The sequence below is a fragment of the Symphalangus syndactylus genome, chromosome 13 (assembly GCF_028878055.3).
Source record: "Symphalangus syndactylus isolate Jambi chromosome 13, NHGRI_mSymSyn1-v2.1_pri, whole genome shotgun sequence".
Taxonomy (NCBI): domain Eukaryota; kingdom Metazoa; phylum Chordata; class Mammalia; order Primates; family Hylobatidae; genus Symphalangus; species Symphalangus syndactylus.
In genome coordinates this window covers 30,802,111-30,820,984 of record NC_072435.2, presented here as the reverse complement: position 1 = coordinate 30,820,984, position 18,874 = coordinate 30,802,111, and the positions used below count along the sequence as shown (strand labels likewise).

The 18,874-nt window shown below is 52.6% G+C and overlaps 1 protein-coding gene across 2 annotated transcripts in view; it reads right to left on the bottom strand.

Moving 5' to 3' along the window:
- The window catches only part of SLC8A2 (solute carrier family 8 member A2), a 43,189-nt gene that overhangs the window by 10,772 nt on the left and 13,543 nt on the right, over positions 1-18,874 (bottom strand). Inside the window, exons 3-6 of one of the 2 annotated variants that reach the window (XM_055236658.2) lie at positions 16,626-17,290; positions 7,490-7,912; positions 689-792; positions 521-538 (exon numbers count right to left, since the gene is read on the bottom strand). In XM_055236658.2, the coding sequence (XP_055092633.1) occupies positions 521-538; positions 689-792; positions 7,490-7,912; positions 16,626-17,290 (1,210 nt within the window). The remainder of the gene's footprint in view (positions 1-520; positions 539-688; positions 793-7,489; positions 7,913-16,625; positions 17,291-18,874) is intronic. The other variant, XM_055236659.2, reaches the window with a different exon arrangement.

The following is an 18,874-nucleotide window of genomic DNA, read 5'->3' as shown; positions in this document are numbered from 1 at the left end:
TGGCGTGACCTCAGCTCACTGCAACCTCCACCTCCCGGGTTCGAGCGATTCTCCTGCCTCAGCCTCCTAAGTAGCTGGAATTACAGGCGTGTGCCATCAGGCCCAGCTAATTTTGTATTTTTAGTAAAGACGGGGTTTCACCATGTTGGTCAGGCTGCTCTCTAACTCCTGACCTCAGGTGATCCACCCTCCTCGGCCTCCCAAAGTGCTGGGATTATAGGTGTGAGCCACCACACCTGAACTCACCCAGATAATTTTTGTATCTTTACAAGAGATGGGGTTTCACCATGTTACAGACATAATCTTGACCTCCAAAATGCTAACTGTAATCCCAAACTCACATAGGCACCACCAACTCTCAGGCCAGCCCCCACTGTCCCCCAGCCCTGAATCTGCCTTTATCTCACCTCCAATCTGCCTCAAACCCAACCTGGAAGAGTAGCTTTGGGGCTGGGACCCTCCCCCAGGCCCTCTTCCAGTGGCTCCTCCCCACTCAGAGCCCAGAGGTGACTTCACTCACCTTGATTGAGTAGCAGAGCTGGGGAGAGACAGAGACAGGCAGACAGTGAGATCAGTTCCCCACGAAGCTCAGGTCCACGAGCTTTAAGGAGTGCCTGCAATTGAGCCCCTGAATGTCCCCCGACCCTGGACCCCTTACTTCTCCCACAGCCCACCGGTCACCCCTCACCTGAAATCCCTCGCTTAAGCCACTGGGGCTGGCCCAGCTCAATGAAGAAATTATCCTTTTTCTCATATTCCTCGTCATCAACTATCTTCACCTGAAGAGTTTTCCTGTGCAGGGGGCAAGGGGGAGGCAGAACACTCAGCGTAAGTCCCCCTCCTCAGACTCACCAGGCAACCCTCCTGGCAGCCACCCAGTTTTCCGAGCACCTCCTCTGTCCCAGACTCCACAATCTCATTTAATCCTCACCACCACGCAGGGAGGAAGGCTCTATTATCATCCCCATTTGACAGAAACAAAAGCAGGCACTGGTGAGGAAGCTGAGTCTGATTAAAGCAAAGCATTCTGGGTGCGGTGGCTCATGCCTCTTATCCCAGAACTTTGGGAGGCTGAGGAGGGAGGGTTGCTGGAGGCCAGGAGTTCGAGACCAGCCTGGGCAATATATTGAGATCCCATCTCTATTTATATTAAATAATTTATTTTAAAAAATAGGGCCGGGAGCGGTGGCTCACGCCTGTAATCCCAGCACTTTGGGAGGCCGAGGTGGGCGGATCACGAGGTCAGGAGATCGAGACCATCCTGGCTAACACAGTGAAACCCCCGTCTCTACTAAAAATACAAAAAATTAGCCGGGTGAGGTGGCAGGCGCCTGTAGTCCCAGCTACTCGGGAGGCTGAGGCAGGAGAATGGCGTGAACCCTGGGGGGGCGGAGCCTGCAGTGAGCCGAGATCGCGCCACTGCACTCCAGCCTGGGCGACAGCGAGACTCTGTCTCAAAAAAAAAAAAAAAAAAAAAAAAAAAAGGCCGGGCGCGGTGGCTCACCCCTGTAATCCCAGCACTTTGTGGGGCTGGTGAGGGCGGATCACGAGGTCAAGAGATCGAGACCATCCTGGCCAACATGGTGAAACTCTGTCTCTACTAAAAATACAAAAATTAGCTGGGTGTGGTGGCACATGCCTGTAGTCCCAGTTACTCGGGAGGCTGAGGCAGAAGAATCGCTTGAACCTGGGAGGTGGAGGTTGCAGTGAGCTGAGATCACGCCACTGCACTCCAGCCTGGCAACAGAGCGAGACACCATCTCAAAAAATAATAATAATAAAAAAATAAAGTAAAGCAGTATGAGCTCATGGTTGAGACAGGATTTGAACTTACAACTGTCAGAATCCAGACTGTTAACCCCTGCACTCCAGCCCAGCCACTATGGTCTCCTACCTAGATTACTAGTTGCCTGCTAAACAATCCCATGCTTCAGCCTCACCCCCCACAGTCTGTTCTTTCAAGAGCAGCCAGAGTGATCCTGATAGAACCAGAGTCAGACCGCGTTCCTCCCCTGTGCAAAACATTTGCAAGGCTCCTATCTCTCACAGAATGAAAGTCAAAGTCCTTAGAATGGCCCACAAGACCCCCTGCAATCTAGCACTCATTCCCTTTCTGGCCTCCTTGCTATTCCTTGAACAAGCCAGGCCTGCTCGTGCCTCAACGCTTTTGCGCTGGCTGTTCCCTCTGCCTAGAACACTCTTTCCCCAGGCTCCCTTCCTCAGTTCTTCCGGTTCTTCATTCAAACTTCACCTTCTCAATGAGACCCACTTCTTCCATCTTATTTAATAGTGAAATCCTTCACTGCTCCCACCCCAGCACTCCCTTATACTGCTCTGTTGTCTTTCTTTTTAATGTATTTATTATTATTTTTGGAGATAAGGTCTTGCTGTGTCACCCAGGTTGGAGTGCAGTGGTGCAATCATAGCTCAATGCAGCCTCAAACTCCTGGGCTCAAGCGATCCTCCTGCCTCAGCCTCTCATGTAGCTGGGGCTACAGGCATACACCACCATGCTCAGTTAATTTTTTATCTTTTGTAGAAATGGGGTCTCACCACATTGCCCAGGCTTGTCTTGAACTCCTGCCCTCAAGTGATCCTCCCATCTTGGCCTCCCAAAGTGCTGAGATTACAGATGTGAGCCATGGCACCTGGCCTGTCTTCTTTAAATATCACCTTCTAACATTTATTTAGTTTATTGTTCATTATTTACCATTTGCTTCCCCATTTTTAAATATAAGTTCCCCCAGGTAAGTTCATTTATGTTTTTTGTTTTATCTCCAACACGCAGAACAGTTCCTAGCATGGAGCACACCCTCCATACATAGTTTGCTAACTTCAATCCTTCAGCACAGAAAACCCTCAGCTTCCTGCTCTCTGTCCCAACCAGATTTGGAGAGTTAACCAAGTGCTGATGCTAATTGATTTTCTCAGCATCTCTGCTCCTATGGTAACCAGGGGGTGGCAGGAAACAGCCAGAAGTTGCCTGTCACCTTCAGGCACACAACCCACGCCCCTCGACCCCAAAGACCCACAAACCCAGAATGCCCACAGCTCTGCCACTGGCAACTCTTTCGACTGTAGGAACCATGTAGTCCCACAAGGCCTGGCCCCAGAACCCAGAAACACAAACACCCAGCCCACACAGTCACCCAATCGAGGAAGCACAGCCGATCACACCGCCCACACCCACACGCCATCACACCCTACAGCCGTTCCCACTGCAGTGGCAAGACTGCATGGACCAGATGCCCGTCAGTTAGCACGACTCCCCCACCACAGCCTTGGTGACATCGCCACCCTGCAGCCCCTCACTGTGGTACCACGTAGACGCTCCTACCTTATATCTAACTCCTGACGCCTCTTGGTGTCTCTGTTTACTTCCTTCAGTGCCTCTCTGCATCTCTGTCCCTACATTTTCCATATTCTTTTCTCTCTCTTCCTCTCTCAGCTTCTCTGGGTCTATCTCTCCATCTCTGGCTCTGTCTGTCTCTCTGATTCTCCAGCAGTTTCTCTCTCTGACTCTGACTCTCTCCGTTCTCTGTCTCAGTCTCTTCTCGTCTCTCTGCTCTCCCTTTTTTTGAAACAAAGTCTCGCTCTGTTGCCAAGGCTGGAGTGCAGTTGCATAATTATGGCTCACTGCAGCCTTGATCTCCAGGGCTCAAGCAATCTTCCCACCTCAGCCTCCTAAGTAGCTGGAAATATAAGCGTGTGCCACCACACCTGGCTACTTTTAAATTTTTTATAGAGATAGGATCTCAGTATGTTGTCCAGGTTGGTTTTGAATTCCTGGCCTCAAGTGATCCTCTGACCTTGGCCTCCCCAGTGCTGGGGTTACAGGTGTGAGCCACAGCACCTGGTCCGCCCTTCTTTACCTGGATTCTTCTCTCCCTGTCTCTGTCTTTCAGAGTCTAAAGAATGGAGTAACAAAAGTCAACACACTTCAAGCAGAAGAGTTTCAATCAGGCAGTCATTCAAAAGACGCATCTCAACACACAAACGCGCACAAGACACAGCGACACCCGCGCAAGGACAGGCGCACAAAAGACGGCCATGTGGGGACATCCGCCCACCTCCACCCTCCTGGTTTCAGGATATTTTCAATTTTCTGTGGGTGGAAAGAAAGGGCCGCCCCCGACCTCGGCATGGGCTGTGAGCTGTCCGCGGTGCTGAAATGCTGGGGCCGGCGAGGAGGGAGGGTCTCCCGAGACATGCTCCTCACACACCCTGACACACACAGACAGCTGCCGACACAGTGACATGCTGACAGGGTGACACACACACCTCTGTCGCTCACTCTCGCAGACACGCTGCGATCCGCTGACACACAGTGACTGACGTGCAGTAACAGGCACGTCAACTGCGCCCTGGCAGGCGCGCCCTCAGGGGACCCAGACGCAGGAGAATCCCAACGCGAAGGAAACAGCAAGAGGGACTCGAGCTAGACCAAGGCAGGACTTCCTGAGATCAAAAGGAGCAGATTTCCTCCCCAGCCTTCTCCCTTGTTTCCTGAAAACTCCACTCTCCTGCCCTTCTTCCCTGCCGGCCTCTGATCTCAGACCCAGTCTCCTCATCCTATCTCTCACTGGCCCAAACTCCCTTTTCTCTCTGCAGCATCGTGAGAACCTCTCTTTCCCTGGGTCAGTTTCTCTCCTCCATGAGTGTCTTTATTGCCTCTGCATCTCTCTGCCTTTCAGTCTCCCTCCATCTCAGTCTTTCAATATCCACCTACCTCCCTCTCTCGAGGCATCTCTGCCTCTGTGTCTCTTCCTTTTTTGGGGGGGCGGGGGGAGATGGAGTTTCGCTCTTGTTGCCCAGGCTAGAGTGCAATGGCGTGATCTTGGCTCACAGCAACCTTCGCCTGCTGGGTTCAAGCGATTCTCCTGTTTCAGCCTCCCGAGTAGCTGGGATTACAGGTGCATGCCACCACGCCTGGCTAATTTTTGTATTCTTAGTAGAGACGGGGTTTCATCATATTGGTCAGGCTGGTCTCGAACTCCTGACCTCAGATGATCCACCGTGTTGGCCTCCCAAAGTGCTGAGATTACAGGCATGAGCCAACGTGCCTGGCCTCTAAGTTCCTGCCTTTCTGTGTCTCTGTCTCTCTGTTCTGTCTGTTTCTCTCTCCAGTTCTGTTATTCTGTCTTCAGCTCTCCCTGTGTCCATCTCTGGGTCTCTGTCTCTGTCTCTCATGCTCTCCCTGCCACCCCATCTCTGTGTGTCTCTCCTCCATCTCTGAGTTGATCCTCCCGCCCAGTTGCTTCAAAGCACCTCTAATTAGCACCTGCCCATCAGAGGAAGGAAGAGTTTCCCTAAACACTAATTAGCCTCCTGTTTTCTGTGTTCTGAAGCCACAGCTGGGAGCTTGTGGGGGTGGGGGACAGAGGGTGTCCCAGCCTAGGGAAGCCGTGTGGGGGAGGACAGGGCCTGTAGGGTTGCAGCAGCAGGAGGGAAGCAGGTTGGACTATAAGAAGGACCGGAAGAAGCAGAAAGAAAACTCTCCACTCCCCCATCTCTTGGTGAGAGAGAGGGGTCTGGGATGGCGCCTCTCGCAGCCCCCAACCCAAGTTCTCAACAACCCTCAGACGCAGACCAAGCCAGACAGAGAGCGAGAAGGAAAGGTGTGGAAAATGTGCCTGAATATAAGCTGAGTCAGAGAGCGAGGTGCTGGGGACAGACAGCCGCAGATGAACAGAGACGCAGAGACCCAGAAAGAGACAGCCCAGGGAGCGAGAGATGCAGAGATGCAGAGGGAGAGACGGAGAGACAGCGAGAGCAGTGAGAAGCTGAGTGCTGCCCGAGGCGGAAGCGCAGAGGCTGGGAGGAGGAGGGAGGGGGAGCGCGGTGGGGACTCCGCTTGAGTAGGAGGCGCGTGGGCGGCACGGAGGAGGGAGACAGACGGGCATGCGGGGGCGGAAGGGAGCGGGCAGAGGAGGGGCAGGTGCTGCCTGCATCCTGGGCAGGGGGGTGGGGGAATGTGAGGCTTCAGGCACACATTGGGGGACACTCGGGCACCTGTGTAAGGGGTGGCCAGGGATCTGGGCGTGAGAACAGCCCTGACTTAATAATTTAGTGTATGTATCTGTGACTTTATGTGTGTCTGCATGTGTTTGGTTTTTTTTCTTTTTTTGAGACAGGGTCTCACTGTGTCGCCCAGGCTGGAGTGCAGTGGGTGATCACAGCTCATTACAGCACCTAACTCGTGGGCTCAAGCCATCTTCCTGCTTTGGCTTCCCAAGTAGCTGGGACTACAAGTGCACACCACCATGCCCAGCTAATTTTAAACAATTTTTAGTAGAGTAGAGGCTGGTCTCCAAATCCAAGGCTCAAGCCATCCTCCCGCCTGTTTCCTAAAGTGCTGGCACTACAGGCATGCGCCACCACTAATTAAAAAAATTATTTTTAGAGTAGCAGTCTTGCTATGTTGCCCAGGTTGTTCTCGAACTCCTGGCCTCAAATGATCCTCCTGCTTCGCCCTCCCAAAGCGCTGGGATTACAGGTGTTGCCCACCACGCCTGGCCCTGCCGTGTGTCTATGTGTGTGTGGTGCGTATAAATGGCTTTGTGTCCAATATGTAAACGTCTGTCTACATGTGTGTGTCTGAGTGTATCCAGCCAGCCCACCTCCCCAGACCTCATTTTCCTAAATCCCAGCCCTCAGGCTCCCCAGTGTCTCCCCAGGCCCTGCCCTGCCTTCCCAGGCCTCCAGATTCCACCACCATCTTTTGCCAAAGCCTCGCCCAGATTCCCGTTAGGTGCCCCGCTATTTCCCCAGGTTCTTCCTCATACCCAGAAGCCCCACCCCTTCCCTGGCTCCGCGTCCCCAGGCCCCACCCATCTTGTTAGGCCCCGCCTTCTTCCGCAGCCCACATCTATTTTTCCATTTCCTGGTGTCGTACGTCCAAACCCAGACCCCACCCATCGCCCTGGACCCGCCCCCTCTCCACAGCCACAGACATTGTCTTATCTCCACAGGCCTGTCCCCACATCTCCCTGGGCCCGCTTCTTCAGGACACACTCCACGAGCTACCAGTTAAGGCCCCACACCGCTCTCCCCAGGCCCCTGTCCCATCTCTCCTCACCTCGTCCACCCTTCCTCCTTGGAGCCCTCTTCTCACCTGTCCGGCCGCCCCTCTAGGCCTCGCCTCTTCGTTTCACAGTCACAACCCCACCAGGCCCCGCCCATGTGGTGGACACAGCACACCTAGGCCCCGCCCCTCCCGAGGCCAAGCCCACTTTGGAGCATGATTCACTCAGGCCCCTCCCCTCCTGAGGGCCCAGCTGTTCAGTGAAGCCCCGCCCACCCTGTGGGCATGGGTCACAGGCCCCACCCACGTTGCGGGCACGGCCCCGCAGGCCCCGCCCCTCCCGCGGCCCCACCAGGACCCGCCCACGACGTGGGCATGGTTCACCCAGGCCCCGCCCCTGAGCCCCATCAGGCCCCGCCCATTCCTAAGCCCCGCCCCTCTCCGGGCCGCCACGGGCGTGCTCACATGGTCTCGTCGTCGCCGAACTCCAGCTCTCCGCACGCGTCCTCGTAGTGCACGCCGCCGCCGCGCGCCGTGCCGTCCACCGTGCGGTAGGGGAGACGCACGGTGCCGCGCGCGCCCGAGCTGCGCACGACGCGCACGTCCACGGTGCCCATGCACTCGCTCACGTGCAGCAGGCGGTCCTGGAAGGAGAAGATGCCTGCGTGGTCGTCGTCCAGGATGGTGACGGTGGCCAGCAGCGGCGCCACCAGCCGCCCCTTGGGCCGCCCGCCGCCGTCCGGCTCGAACATGCCCTGCGCGTCGCCCACGCGCAGGTTCAGCAGCCGCACGAAGAAATGCTCGTCCTCCTCGAAGATGTCGTCGTCGATGATGCCGATGCGCAGCTCCTTCTGCGTCTCGCCTGGTTTGAACACCAGCGTGCCCTCGCTGCGGCGGGGTGGGGAGGGGGAAGAGTGGGGTGAGGGTCGGTCATCGGCTGTGTGTTGTACCGGGGGAGTCTGGACGTGCTTCCCAGAGGAGGAGTAGGTGCCATAGAATAACTCCCAAGTATGAGGGTCGACAGGCACTAAACAAGTAATACTGAGGGTGAATCGGGGTGGGCGTCCTGGAGGAAGGGCTGCAGAGTGGGAACAAGACAGAGTGGGCCCCTCCCCGCGTGGAACTCGTGAGGAGCAGAAGGCGGGAATTAAACAGGTAATGATAAGGTTGAGATCAGGGCAGGCTTCCTGGAGGAGGCATTAGCGGGTGGGCATACTCCAGGCAGAAGGAACAGCACATGCAAAGTCCAAGAGTTGAGAGGGAGCCTGAGGTGTTCTACATCCCTGCTTCTCAAACCTTAATGTGCATATGAATCCCCCGGTGGATCTTGTGAAAATGCAGATTCTGGTTCAGAAGCTCCTGGGTTTCTAAAATCGCATTTCTAACGAGCTCCAAGGGATGTCCTGGTCACATTTTAAGTGGCAGGGATATAGGACCCAGAAAGGACTCTATCATTCCTCTGATAAAAACCCTTCCCAGATGCCCCCAAGAGAAAGTCCATACACCTTAACTTGGCATCATTCATTCATTCAACAAACACTCCTAAGGGCACCCGTTCTCTGCCTTGTGCTGAGTGGTGCTGGGGACACAGCAGTAACCAGGCCCTGTCCTCACAGGGTTCACAGCCCCATGGGACAGCCATATCACCATGACAATTGCACATTTAATGATTTAATTACGGTTCATTCATTCAACAGATACTGACCGTTGTGTGCCAGGCATTGTTTTAAGTGTTGGGGGAACGGCAGCAATAAGAAGCTTTGAGATTCTGTTTTAGTGCAGAAGAATGAACAATAAACAAACACAGGATGTCAGGTGGTGATGGTGCTATGGAGAGAAACAGGAGGGTAGGGAGTGAGGAGACGGAGCTGTTGGCATGGTCAAGAAAGCCTTTTGGAGGAGGTAACATTTGAGCAGAGACCCGAAGGAGGGGAGGGAGTGTGCCATAGGGAGGATGCCTGGAAAAGAGTTTTTTGTTTTGTTTTGTTTTGTTTTGTTTGAGACGGAGTCTCGCTCTGTCATCCAGGCTGGAGTGCAGTGTCTCCATCTAGGCTCACTGCAACCTCCCCTCCCAGGTTCAAGGGATTCTCCCACCTCAGCCTCCCGAGCAGCTGGGACTACAGGCGCCTGCCACCATGCCTGGCTAATTTTGTGTACTTTTTTGTAGAGACGGGGTTTCATCATGTTGGCCAGGCGGTCTTGAACTCCTGACCTCAAGAGATCCGCCTGTCTTGGCTTCCCAAGTGCTGGGATTACAGGCGTGAGCAATCGTGCCTGGCCAAAAAGAGTATTTTTGGTAAAGGGAACAGGCAAAGTGAATGTTCTGACCTGAGACTGGACAGCCGGACAGGGGACAGGATCTGACTTAGGGACAGGTCACCTCTTCGAGGAACTGCAGGGAGATCAGCATGATGACAGCAGAGGGAGCCAGGGCGAGAGGGTGGGAGATGACATCACAGCGGGAACAGGGGCAGATCTCCTAGGACCGGGGTGGGCCACGGTGAAGACTTCTGCGTTTACCCTGAGTGAGGAAGGAGCCCTGTGAAGCTTCCAAGCAAAGGAGGGACGTTTGGAGCAGAGGAGGGACATGAGCTAGCTTGGTGTTAAAAGAGTAACAGTTGTGTAAATCTCCGAAGCACCCATAAGATACTCTGTAATGAGGGGAACCGGGAAGGGAACAAGGCAGTGACATTAGATTAGTCAGAGTGAAATTCTGAGGGGTCATGGAGTAAGTGAGCTCTTCCTGGCAGGGCTGCAGACATCAGCAGGACTCTGGGATGTTAAGGAGTCTTGAAAATCTATCCTTTCCCCTGATCCCTCCTACTGTACATGTAAGGGGCTCAGCACCATCTCTGAACCCTGCTATGTGATCCATATGCATTCACTATCACTTTCATATTAAAGGGGTTCTGGGGCCGGGTGCGGTGGCTCACGCTTGTAATACCAACACTTTGGGAGGCTGAAGTAAATGAATGACTTGAGGTCAGGAGTTCGAGACCAGCCTGGCCAACACAGTGAAAACCCGTTTCTACTAAAAATACAAAACTTAGTGGGGTGTGGCAGCTCATGCCTGTAGTCCCAGCTACTCCAGAGGCTGAGGCATGAGAATTGTTTGAAATGAGGAGGCGGAGGTTGCAGTGAGCCGAGATCACGTCACTGCACTCCAGTCTGGGTGACAGAGCAAGACTCCATCTCAAAAAGGTGGGGGCAGGGAGTCGGGCTCCAGTTCTCCAGCTCTGTGGGAGGAAGAGAGGTACCCCAAGGTTCTGGCAAGAGGTAGGGGGCGTAGAACCTGGTGAAAAGACCTGCAGTGGAGCGATGAGGGAGTCCCTCAGCTCAGGATTCGCTGTCCATGGTGGCGGAGCACCTAGGAGGGTGGGCTGACCTACTTCAAGCCCAGCTTGGCCGCCATGCCAGCTGTGTGATCTTGGGCAGTCAGGATTCTGCAGTCCTCTGAGCCTTGGTTTCCTTATCTGTGGAATGGGCTAATAATAGTGTTTACCTCCTGGCACTATGGTGAGGACTGAATTGATACAGGGGAAGCATCCAGAGCCACAGCGAAAACAATGACAGTTAGCTAGTGATATCCACATATTGATATTATAATCTTAGAGTCCTAAAGTCATGGGATATGAGACATTTACATGTAAGGGATAAAGGGATCAGTAGAATGTGGAGATTGTAGCACTACCTCTTTTTTTTTTTTTTTTTGAGACGGAGTCACCCTGTCGCCCAGGCTGGAGTGCAGTGGCACGATCTCGGCTCACTGCAACCTCTGCCTCCCAGGTTCAGGCGATTCTCCTGCCTCAGCCTTCCAAGTAGCTGGGATTACAGGTGTGTGCCACCATGCCCGGCTAATTTTTTGTATCTGTAGTAGAGATGGGATTTCACCATGTTGGCCAGGCTGGTCTCAAACTCCTGACCTCGTGATCTGCCTGCCTCGGCCTCCCAAAGTGCTGGGATTACAGGCAGGAGCCACTGCACCCACCTCTTTTTTGTTTTGTTTTTGTTTGAGACAGGGTCTTGTTCTGTCTTCCAGGCTGGAGTGCAGTTGCACAATCCCAGCTCACTGCAGCCTCGACTTCCCGGGCTTAAGCAGTCTTCCCGCCTCAGCCTCTCGAGCAGCTGGGACTACAGGCTCGTGCCACCACACCTAATTTTTATACTTTTGGTAGACATGGGGTTTTGCCATGTTGCCCAGGCTGGTCTTGAACTCCTGGGCTCAAGCAATCCACCGGCCTTGGGCTCCCAAAGTGTTGGGATTACAGGCATGAGCCACTGCATACATCCTGTAGCATCATCTTTGCCAAACAATTAATCCAAAGATTTAGCACCATCTTTACCAAACAATTAAACTGGGCAGCACAGTAATGGACGAGTGGACATCATGTTCCTCCTGATACAATGCACCCAGAGGGATAGAGCATCGCTTCCATGGGATTCCTGCCAAGTGCAGGACTCCAATCATCAAGAAGCGTTAGACAAACCCAGATTGAGAATCATTCTAGTAACTGGCCTATCATCTTCAAAAGCATCAGGTCACAAAAGTCATGGGAAGGCTGAGAAACTGATCCAGACTGAAGGAGACTAAAGAGATTTGACAGGGAAATGCAACGTGTGGTTCTGGATCAAATGGGAAGAGAGGGCAGGAGTGAAAATACAGCCACCAAGGATATTACAGGGATGACTGGGGAAATGGAAACACGGGCTGTTGACATTGAGTTAACAGTATCAATTCAGCGTTAGATTTCTTGAGTGAGATCATAGTATTGTGATTAGGTAGGAGAATGCCATTCTCAAAAGATGCATGCTCAAATATTTAGGCATGAAGGTCATGGGATTTGCAACTCGTGGTCACAGAGTGTCACAATTATTGTTGTTATTATTTTATTATTATTTTGAGACAGAGTCTGGCTCTGTCATCCAGGCTGGAGTGCAGTGGCACAATCTTGGCTCACTGCAACCTCTGCCTCCTGGACTCAAGCGATTCCCCTACCTCTGCCTCCTGAGTAGCAGGGACTACAGGCACACGTTACCATGCCCAGCTTTTATATATATCTATGTATCTATATATATCTATATCTGTGTCTATATCTATCTCTCTCTCTCTCTATATATATATATATATACATATATATATATATATAGAGAGAGAGAGAGTGTCTTGGTCTGCTTCTCAGGCTGGAATGCAGTGGCATGATCTTGGCTCACTGCAACCTCTGACTCCTGGGTTCAAGCAATTCTCCTGCCTCAGCCTCCCAAGTAGCTGGGATTGGACTTTAGAAGCCAGGCATCAGAATCATAGAAGGCTAGATTCACAGGACTTATGTTCCAGCATTGGACACAGAATCTGAGAAGACGAAAATCTTAAAGCCATCAAGTCAGAGACTGGATGGGGTTTGGATTAGAATACCAAAATGTTGGTCGGGCGTGGTGGCTCATGCCTGTAATCCCGGCACTTTGGGAGGCCGGGATGGATGGATCACCTGAGGTCAGGAGTTTGAGACCAGCCTGGCCAACATGGTGAAACCCCATCTCTACTAAAAATACAAAAATTAGCCAGGCGTGGCAGCGCACACCTGTAATCCCAGCTACTCAAGACCCTGAGGCATGAGAATCACTTGAACCTGGGAGGCAGAGGTTGCAGTGAGCCGAGATCGTGCCACTGCACTCCAGCCTGGGCAACAGAGTGAGATGCAGTCTCAAAAAGATAAAGAATATGAAAATGTTAGAATTCTAGAATCTTAGAACTTCAGACCCTTAGTGTGTCAGCATCATAGGGGATTAAATCTCAGAATCTTGGAACAACTGTGCTGTTTGAGGTTCTCAGAGATCACGTTTAGTTTGGAGAAACTAAGGCTCACAGGTGTGAACCTGTGGGAAACTTACAAAAAGAAAAAGGCTTTCCTTCTTCAAGACACTTATTTCCATAAGTCAGAAAACTGTTATAATAGAAATGCAAATCTACAACGTCCACTATGAAGAGAGCTTCCTCAGATATGGTGCGTTTATGCAGTGCACAACTTCAACAACTGTACATGGCAGACCTGCCTGCTCAGACTGAGGCAGGAACTTACCCAAGGAACAGGGTCCAGGACTAAGCTTGGATTGGAAACCAAGTCTCCTTCCTCCCAGTCTTTGGCCTAAGGTGCCTTGATAAGGCAATGCCAGGCCTCGAATGTCTACCAGGATAGGAAATCAAGGAAGGATAGGAAGATGTTGGCTCTTCTTAGCCCTTTGGTTCCACCACTGAACAGCATTTCCTCCTTCACTTCAAACATCTTGGTCCTGGCCAGGTGCAGTGGCTCATACCTGTAATCTCAGCATTTTGGGAGGCTAAGGCAGGTGGATTGCTTGAGCCCAGGAGTTCAAGACCAGCCTAGACAACATGGTGAAACCTTGTCTCTACAAAACATACCAAAACAACAACAACAAAAACAAAAACAATTAGCCAGGCTTGGTGGCATGTGCCTACACGTAGTCCCAGCTATATTGGAGGCTGAAGTGGGAGGATTGCTTGAGCCTGGGAGGCGGAGGCTGCAGTGAGCCATGATTGCACCACTGTGCTCCAGCCTGAGTGACAGAGTGAGACTGTTTCAGACAAAACAAAACAAAACAAAACCACACCAGCCTGGGCAACATGGCAAAAACCCATCTTTACAAAAAATATAAAAATTAGCTGGGTGCTGCGGTGTGCACCTGTAGTCCCAGCTACCTGGGAGGCTGAGATGGGAGGATCACTTGAGCCCAGGAGGTTGAGGCTGCGGTGAGCTGTGATCGTGCCACTGCACTCCAGTCTGGGTGACAGAGCAAGACCCTGTCTCAAAATAAACAATAAAAAACAATCTTGGTCCTGAGGTCATTTGTAAGTGACAAAGTGGGCTGTTATCCCAGCAGGTGACACCTGTACTCACTTCCGCAAAGCCTCAGGGCTCTAGATGGGAGCAATGTGGAACGGGTGGGTAGGAGTGGAAAGGGGAAAAGATAGTTGAAAGCAGGCCCCAGTATGGTGAATGCAGTTCCCTCAACTGAGGGCATCTGGATGATGTGGTACACTGCGGGAGGATGGACCAAGTGGTCAAAGGGATCCCATGCTACAGGGTGATGGAACAAAGACCTGCGAACAGCTGCATTTTGTTTTGTTTTGTTTGAGACAGTGTCTCACTCTGTCACTCAGGCTGGAGCACGGCACACCGTGCACCTGTAGTACCAGCTACTTTGGAGGCTGAGGTGGGAGGATCAGTTTAGCCCAGGAGGTGGAGGCTGCGGTGAGCCAGGAAGGCTGGGGTGGGCAGGGTAGGAAAGGTGGATGGAGATGGGCAGACAAAAGGATCTTGGACTGACTGAGGTGGAGGGAAAGACCTGCAAATGTCCAAGCACTGGAAAGAGAAGTGATGAGGGCAGAGAGGGAAGACTGGCTATGAAAGGCAGCCAGGCACACAGTGGTGGAACTCAAGATCAATGAAACAGAGAACTGCCAGGTGCGGTGGCCCACGCCTGTAGTCCCAGCACTTTGGGAGGCCGAGGTGGGTAGATCACCTGAGGTCAGGAGTTCAAGACCAGCCTGGCCAACATGATGAAACCCCATTTCTACTAAAAATACAAAAAATTAGCTGGGTGTGGTGGCGGGTGCCCGTAATCCCAGCTACTTGGGAGGCTGAGGCAGGAGAATGATTTGAACCCGGAAAGTGGAGGTTGCAGTGAGTCGAGATTGCACCACTGTACTCCAGCCTGGGCAACAAGGGTGAAACTCTGAGAAAAAGAAGAAAGGAAGAGAGGAGAGGAGAGAGTAGAGGAGAGAGAGGAGAGAGAGGGTAGAGGAGAGAAGAGGAGAGGAGAGAAGATGAGCAAACTGAGTCCCAGGAAAAGAAGGGTTAAAGGGATGATGGATTGGCTGCTGCTTGATGGCAGAACCAAAGATCTGGGAACAGTTCGGCCTCAGCTGTACCCCACGGAGAAGATTAAAGGGGGAAGTGCCAGGCTACTGAGCAGGTAGAACCTCCGAAAAGCTCAGCCACTGGCCCTCTTTTTCCCTGTCTCTTGATTTATTTTTCTTCACAGCTCCTACCACTACCTGGCATTTTTATGTAATCAGTGTTTACTTCCTAACTGCCTGTCTTTCCCAGGAGAATGTGAGCTCCATTTGAGCAGGGACTTTATGAGTTTTGTTCACCGCTAGTCGCCAGTGCCAGATGTTTGTTTCTTGCACATAGTAGATACATGATAAATGTCATTATAGGAAAGGGGAGACTTACGCATGTATTAACAACACATACTGTTCAAAGCATGATGTAGGCTGGTGAAAATCATTGAAACGAACATACTGTAAAGCTGTAAGTCTTAAAATAGTGTGGCATGGACAGAAGAACTACAAATAGATGAATTTTGTGGGCCACATAAGGACAGAGATCTTATCTATCTTGGCTATCGTTCTAGGTTGATCCCCTAAATAAAGGCATCTGGCACACAGTAGGTGCTCAGGAGGAACTGGTGAATGAGAGAATATCACAGATTTGCAAGGAGAGGGGTAAGGAGAGGGACTGGGGCTGTGAGATATGGTAGAGGGTGATGGGTGGGTTGCTTTATGGCAGAACCAAAGACCTTTAGCCATCGTCTGTCTCCTCCACTCCTATTTTATTTTCCTCCATAGCACTTATTGCCAGTTCAAGTTTTTATATGTTTAGTAGTTTATATCCTCATTGCAATTTGAGGGCAGGGACCTTAGCTCCTTGTTCCCCGTGGTATACCCATTGGCATATAGTGCATGCTCAATAAGCACTTTTACTTTAGTAATGGTGGGAGAAGGCTTGTTCTACCGGGTAGCAATACACATAATGGAGCTATAATAATTAAAACAGTGTGGCATCAGCACAAAACCATGAAAGATAAAGAATGCAGGAGGAGTGGTGTGAAGACTGAGAGTTTGTCTCATTCATCATGTGCCCTGAGTGCCTGGGGGCAGCACCTGGCACATGGTAGGTGCCCAGTAAACATTAATGTTCTTATGCACATGAGGAGACAGCTGTTTTACAAGACAATAAAACATAGAACATGGCCGGACGATGGCTCACGCTTGTAATCCCAGCACTCTGGGAGGCTGAGGTAGGTGCATCACTTGAGGCCAGGAGTTCGAGACCAGCCTGGCCAACATGGTGAAACCCCATCTCTCTACTAAAAGTACAAAAATAAGCCGGGTGTGGTGGCACACACCTATAATCCCAGCAACTCAAGAGGCTCGTGCCTCACACGAGAATCACTTGAACCTGGGAGAAGGAGGTTGCGGTGAGTGGAGATGCGCCACTTACTCCAGCCTGGGCAGCACAGTGAGACTCAACTCAAACAAACAAAAACCCAGAGGTAGATAATGAAGGCGGGAGGGGTAGCCTTCGGATAGCCATGCTCTCTGCCTGGCCCAGTGGTGTGTGCCCACGTCTAGAGCAGCGCCTGGCACAAAGCAGGCTCTCAGGAATGAATGAATGAACAAATGAACGAATGAATCCTGCAGGAGGCAGTTAGGAGGCGATGAGCCTGGAGGCCGCTGGACGGCGGGACCCACGGCCTGCGCCAGCCCCCTGCACACCCCCCACCCCGGGGGACCCACCTGTACTCGTAGTCGGAGCCCGCCTTGGCCGAGCCGTCCTCAGTGCGGTAGTCCACGTAGAAGGTGCTGTTGCCCTCGCCGCCCTGGCACGTGACGGACAGCAGCACGGAGCCGCAGTTCTCCAGGCAGTGGTAGAGGCTGGGCTCGAAGAAGATGCGGCTGGCGCCGTCGTCCTCATCCTCGCCCGCGCCCTCGGCCGGCGCCGCCCTGCGCGAGGCGTCGGCCGCGTGTCTGCGCAGCACGTTCCCGGCGCCGGTCATCAGCCGCGTGGCCTGGATGCGGTAGAAGGCGCGGCTCTTCTGCTGGTGCAGCAGCGCGTAGTAGTTGGCGATGCCCACCAGCTGCTCCAGATCCTTGTCCGGGTGCTTCTGCTTGAGGTCCTTGAGGATCTGGATGACCTCGCGGCGGCTGGCGTCCAGCTCGCGCGCCTCGGCGGGGCCCGGGCCCAGGCCTCCCAGCTCACCCGGGGTCTCGGCGCCCACGAACGTGCCGTCCAGCTCGATGCTCTTCGGGGGGTCGCCCTCGGCGCCTATGATGATGCCGCTGCGTGGGTCGGTGCGGTAGCGCTTGTACACGTACTTGTAGAAGAGCAGCCGCTTGTCGGCCATCCAGGCGAATACCACGCACACCGGGAAGAAGACCAGGGTCAGCAGCGCCTCCCACACCTGCGGGCGGCGGGCGTCAGGGCGAGGCCGGGCGGGCCGCCTTCTCCCTCCCCGCCCCTCTGTCTCAGTCTCTGTCCGCCTCTGCCACTCATCTGTCTCCCGAACCCCCAACCCCGCCCCGTCGTCTCTCCTTATCCCTGTTTCTTTTTCTTTTCTTTCTTTTTTCTTTTTCTTTCTCTCTTTTCTTTCTTTCTTTCTTTCTTTCTTTCTTTCTTTCTTTCTTTCTTTCTTTCTTTCCTTCCTTCCTTCCTTCCTTCCTTCCTTCTTTTTTCCCTCCTTCCTTCCCGCCTTCCTTCCTTCTTTCTCTTTCTCTCTCTCTCTCTTTCTTTCTTTCTTTTTTTTTATTTGAGACAGAGTCTTGCTCTTTACCCCAGGCTGGAGTGCAGTGGTGCAGCCTCGGCTCACTAAACCTTGAACCTTGGCCTCCCGGGTCCCGGTTCAAGCAATTCTCCTGCCTCAGCCTCCCGAGTAGCTGGGATTACAGGCATGCGCCCCCATGCCCAGCTAAGTTTTGTATTTTTTTTTAGTAGAGATGGGGTTTCACCATGTTGGCCAGGCTGGTCTTGAACTCCTGATCTTGTGATCCTCCCGCCTCGAGCTCCCAAAGTGCTGGGATTACAGGCGTGAGCTCTGTCTCTTTGTTCATCTCTGCCTCTCCCCATCTCTCTCTCCTCCCCACTCCCCGTCTCTCCCCACTTCTTTCTGACTGTTCATCTCTGCCTCTCCCCATGTCTCTCTCCCCAAGTTCTGTTCCCCCCATTTCTCTCTCCCTCTTCTTCCTCCATCTCTCTCCATCTCAATCTCTGTTCATCTCTGCCTCTCCCTGTCTCTCTTTCCTCCCCTCTCCCCGTCTCTCCCCACCTCTTTCTGTCACTGTTCATGTCTGCCTTTCCCCATCTCTCTCTCCCCCCATTTCTCTGTTTCCCTCTCCTTCCCCCATCTCTCTCTGTCTTCTTCTATCTCTGGCCCTCCCTTTTTGTCTCTGACTCTCTTCATCTCTGCCTCTCCCCATCTCTCTCCCCCGAGTTCTCCGTTTCCCCCCATTTCTCTCTTTCCCTCTCCTTCCCTCATCTCTCTCCATCTCGTTCTATCTCTGTTCATCTCTGCCTCTCCCCACTTCTCTCCTCCTCATTTCTCTCTCCTTTCCCGTCCCTCTCTTAGTTTCTCTCAACCTCCTTCTTGTCTCTGTTCATCTCTGCCTCTCCCCATCTCTCTCCCCCCCATTTCTCTCTCTCCTTCCCTCCATCTCTTTCTATCTCTGTCCCTCCCTTTTTGTCTCTGTTTGGCTCTTGCCTCTCCCCGTGTCTGGACATGTCTCCATGTCCTTTTATATCTTTTGGTAGATCTCCATCTCCTCCCTTGTGAGTTTCTTTCTCTCTCTCAATACCTGTGTTTCTCCAGAGCTAATTTTTTTCCCTCTCCCCGTCCCCGTTTCTCTCTCTCCTTTCCCCTGTCCTTCTCTTAGTTTCTATTTCCCTTGTCTCTGTTCACCTCTCTCCCCATCTCTCTCTCTCTCCTTTGTCCCACCCCTTTCCATCTCGTTCTGTCTGTTCGCCCCGTCTCTGCTCATCTCTGCCTCTCCCT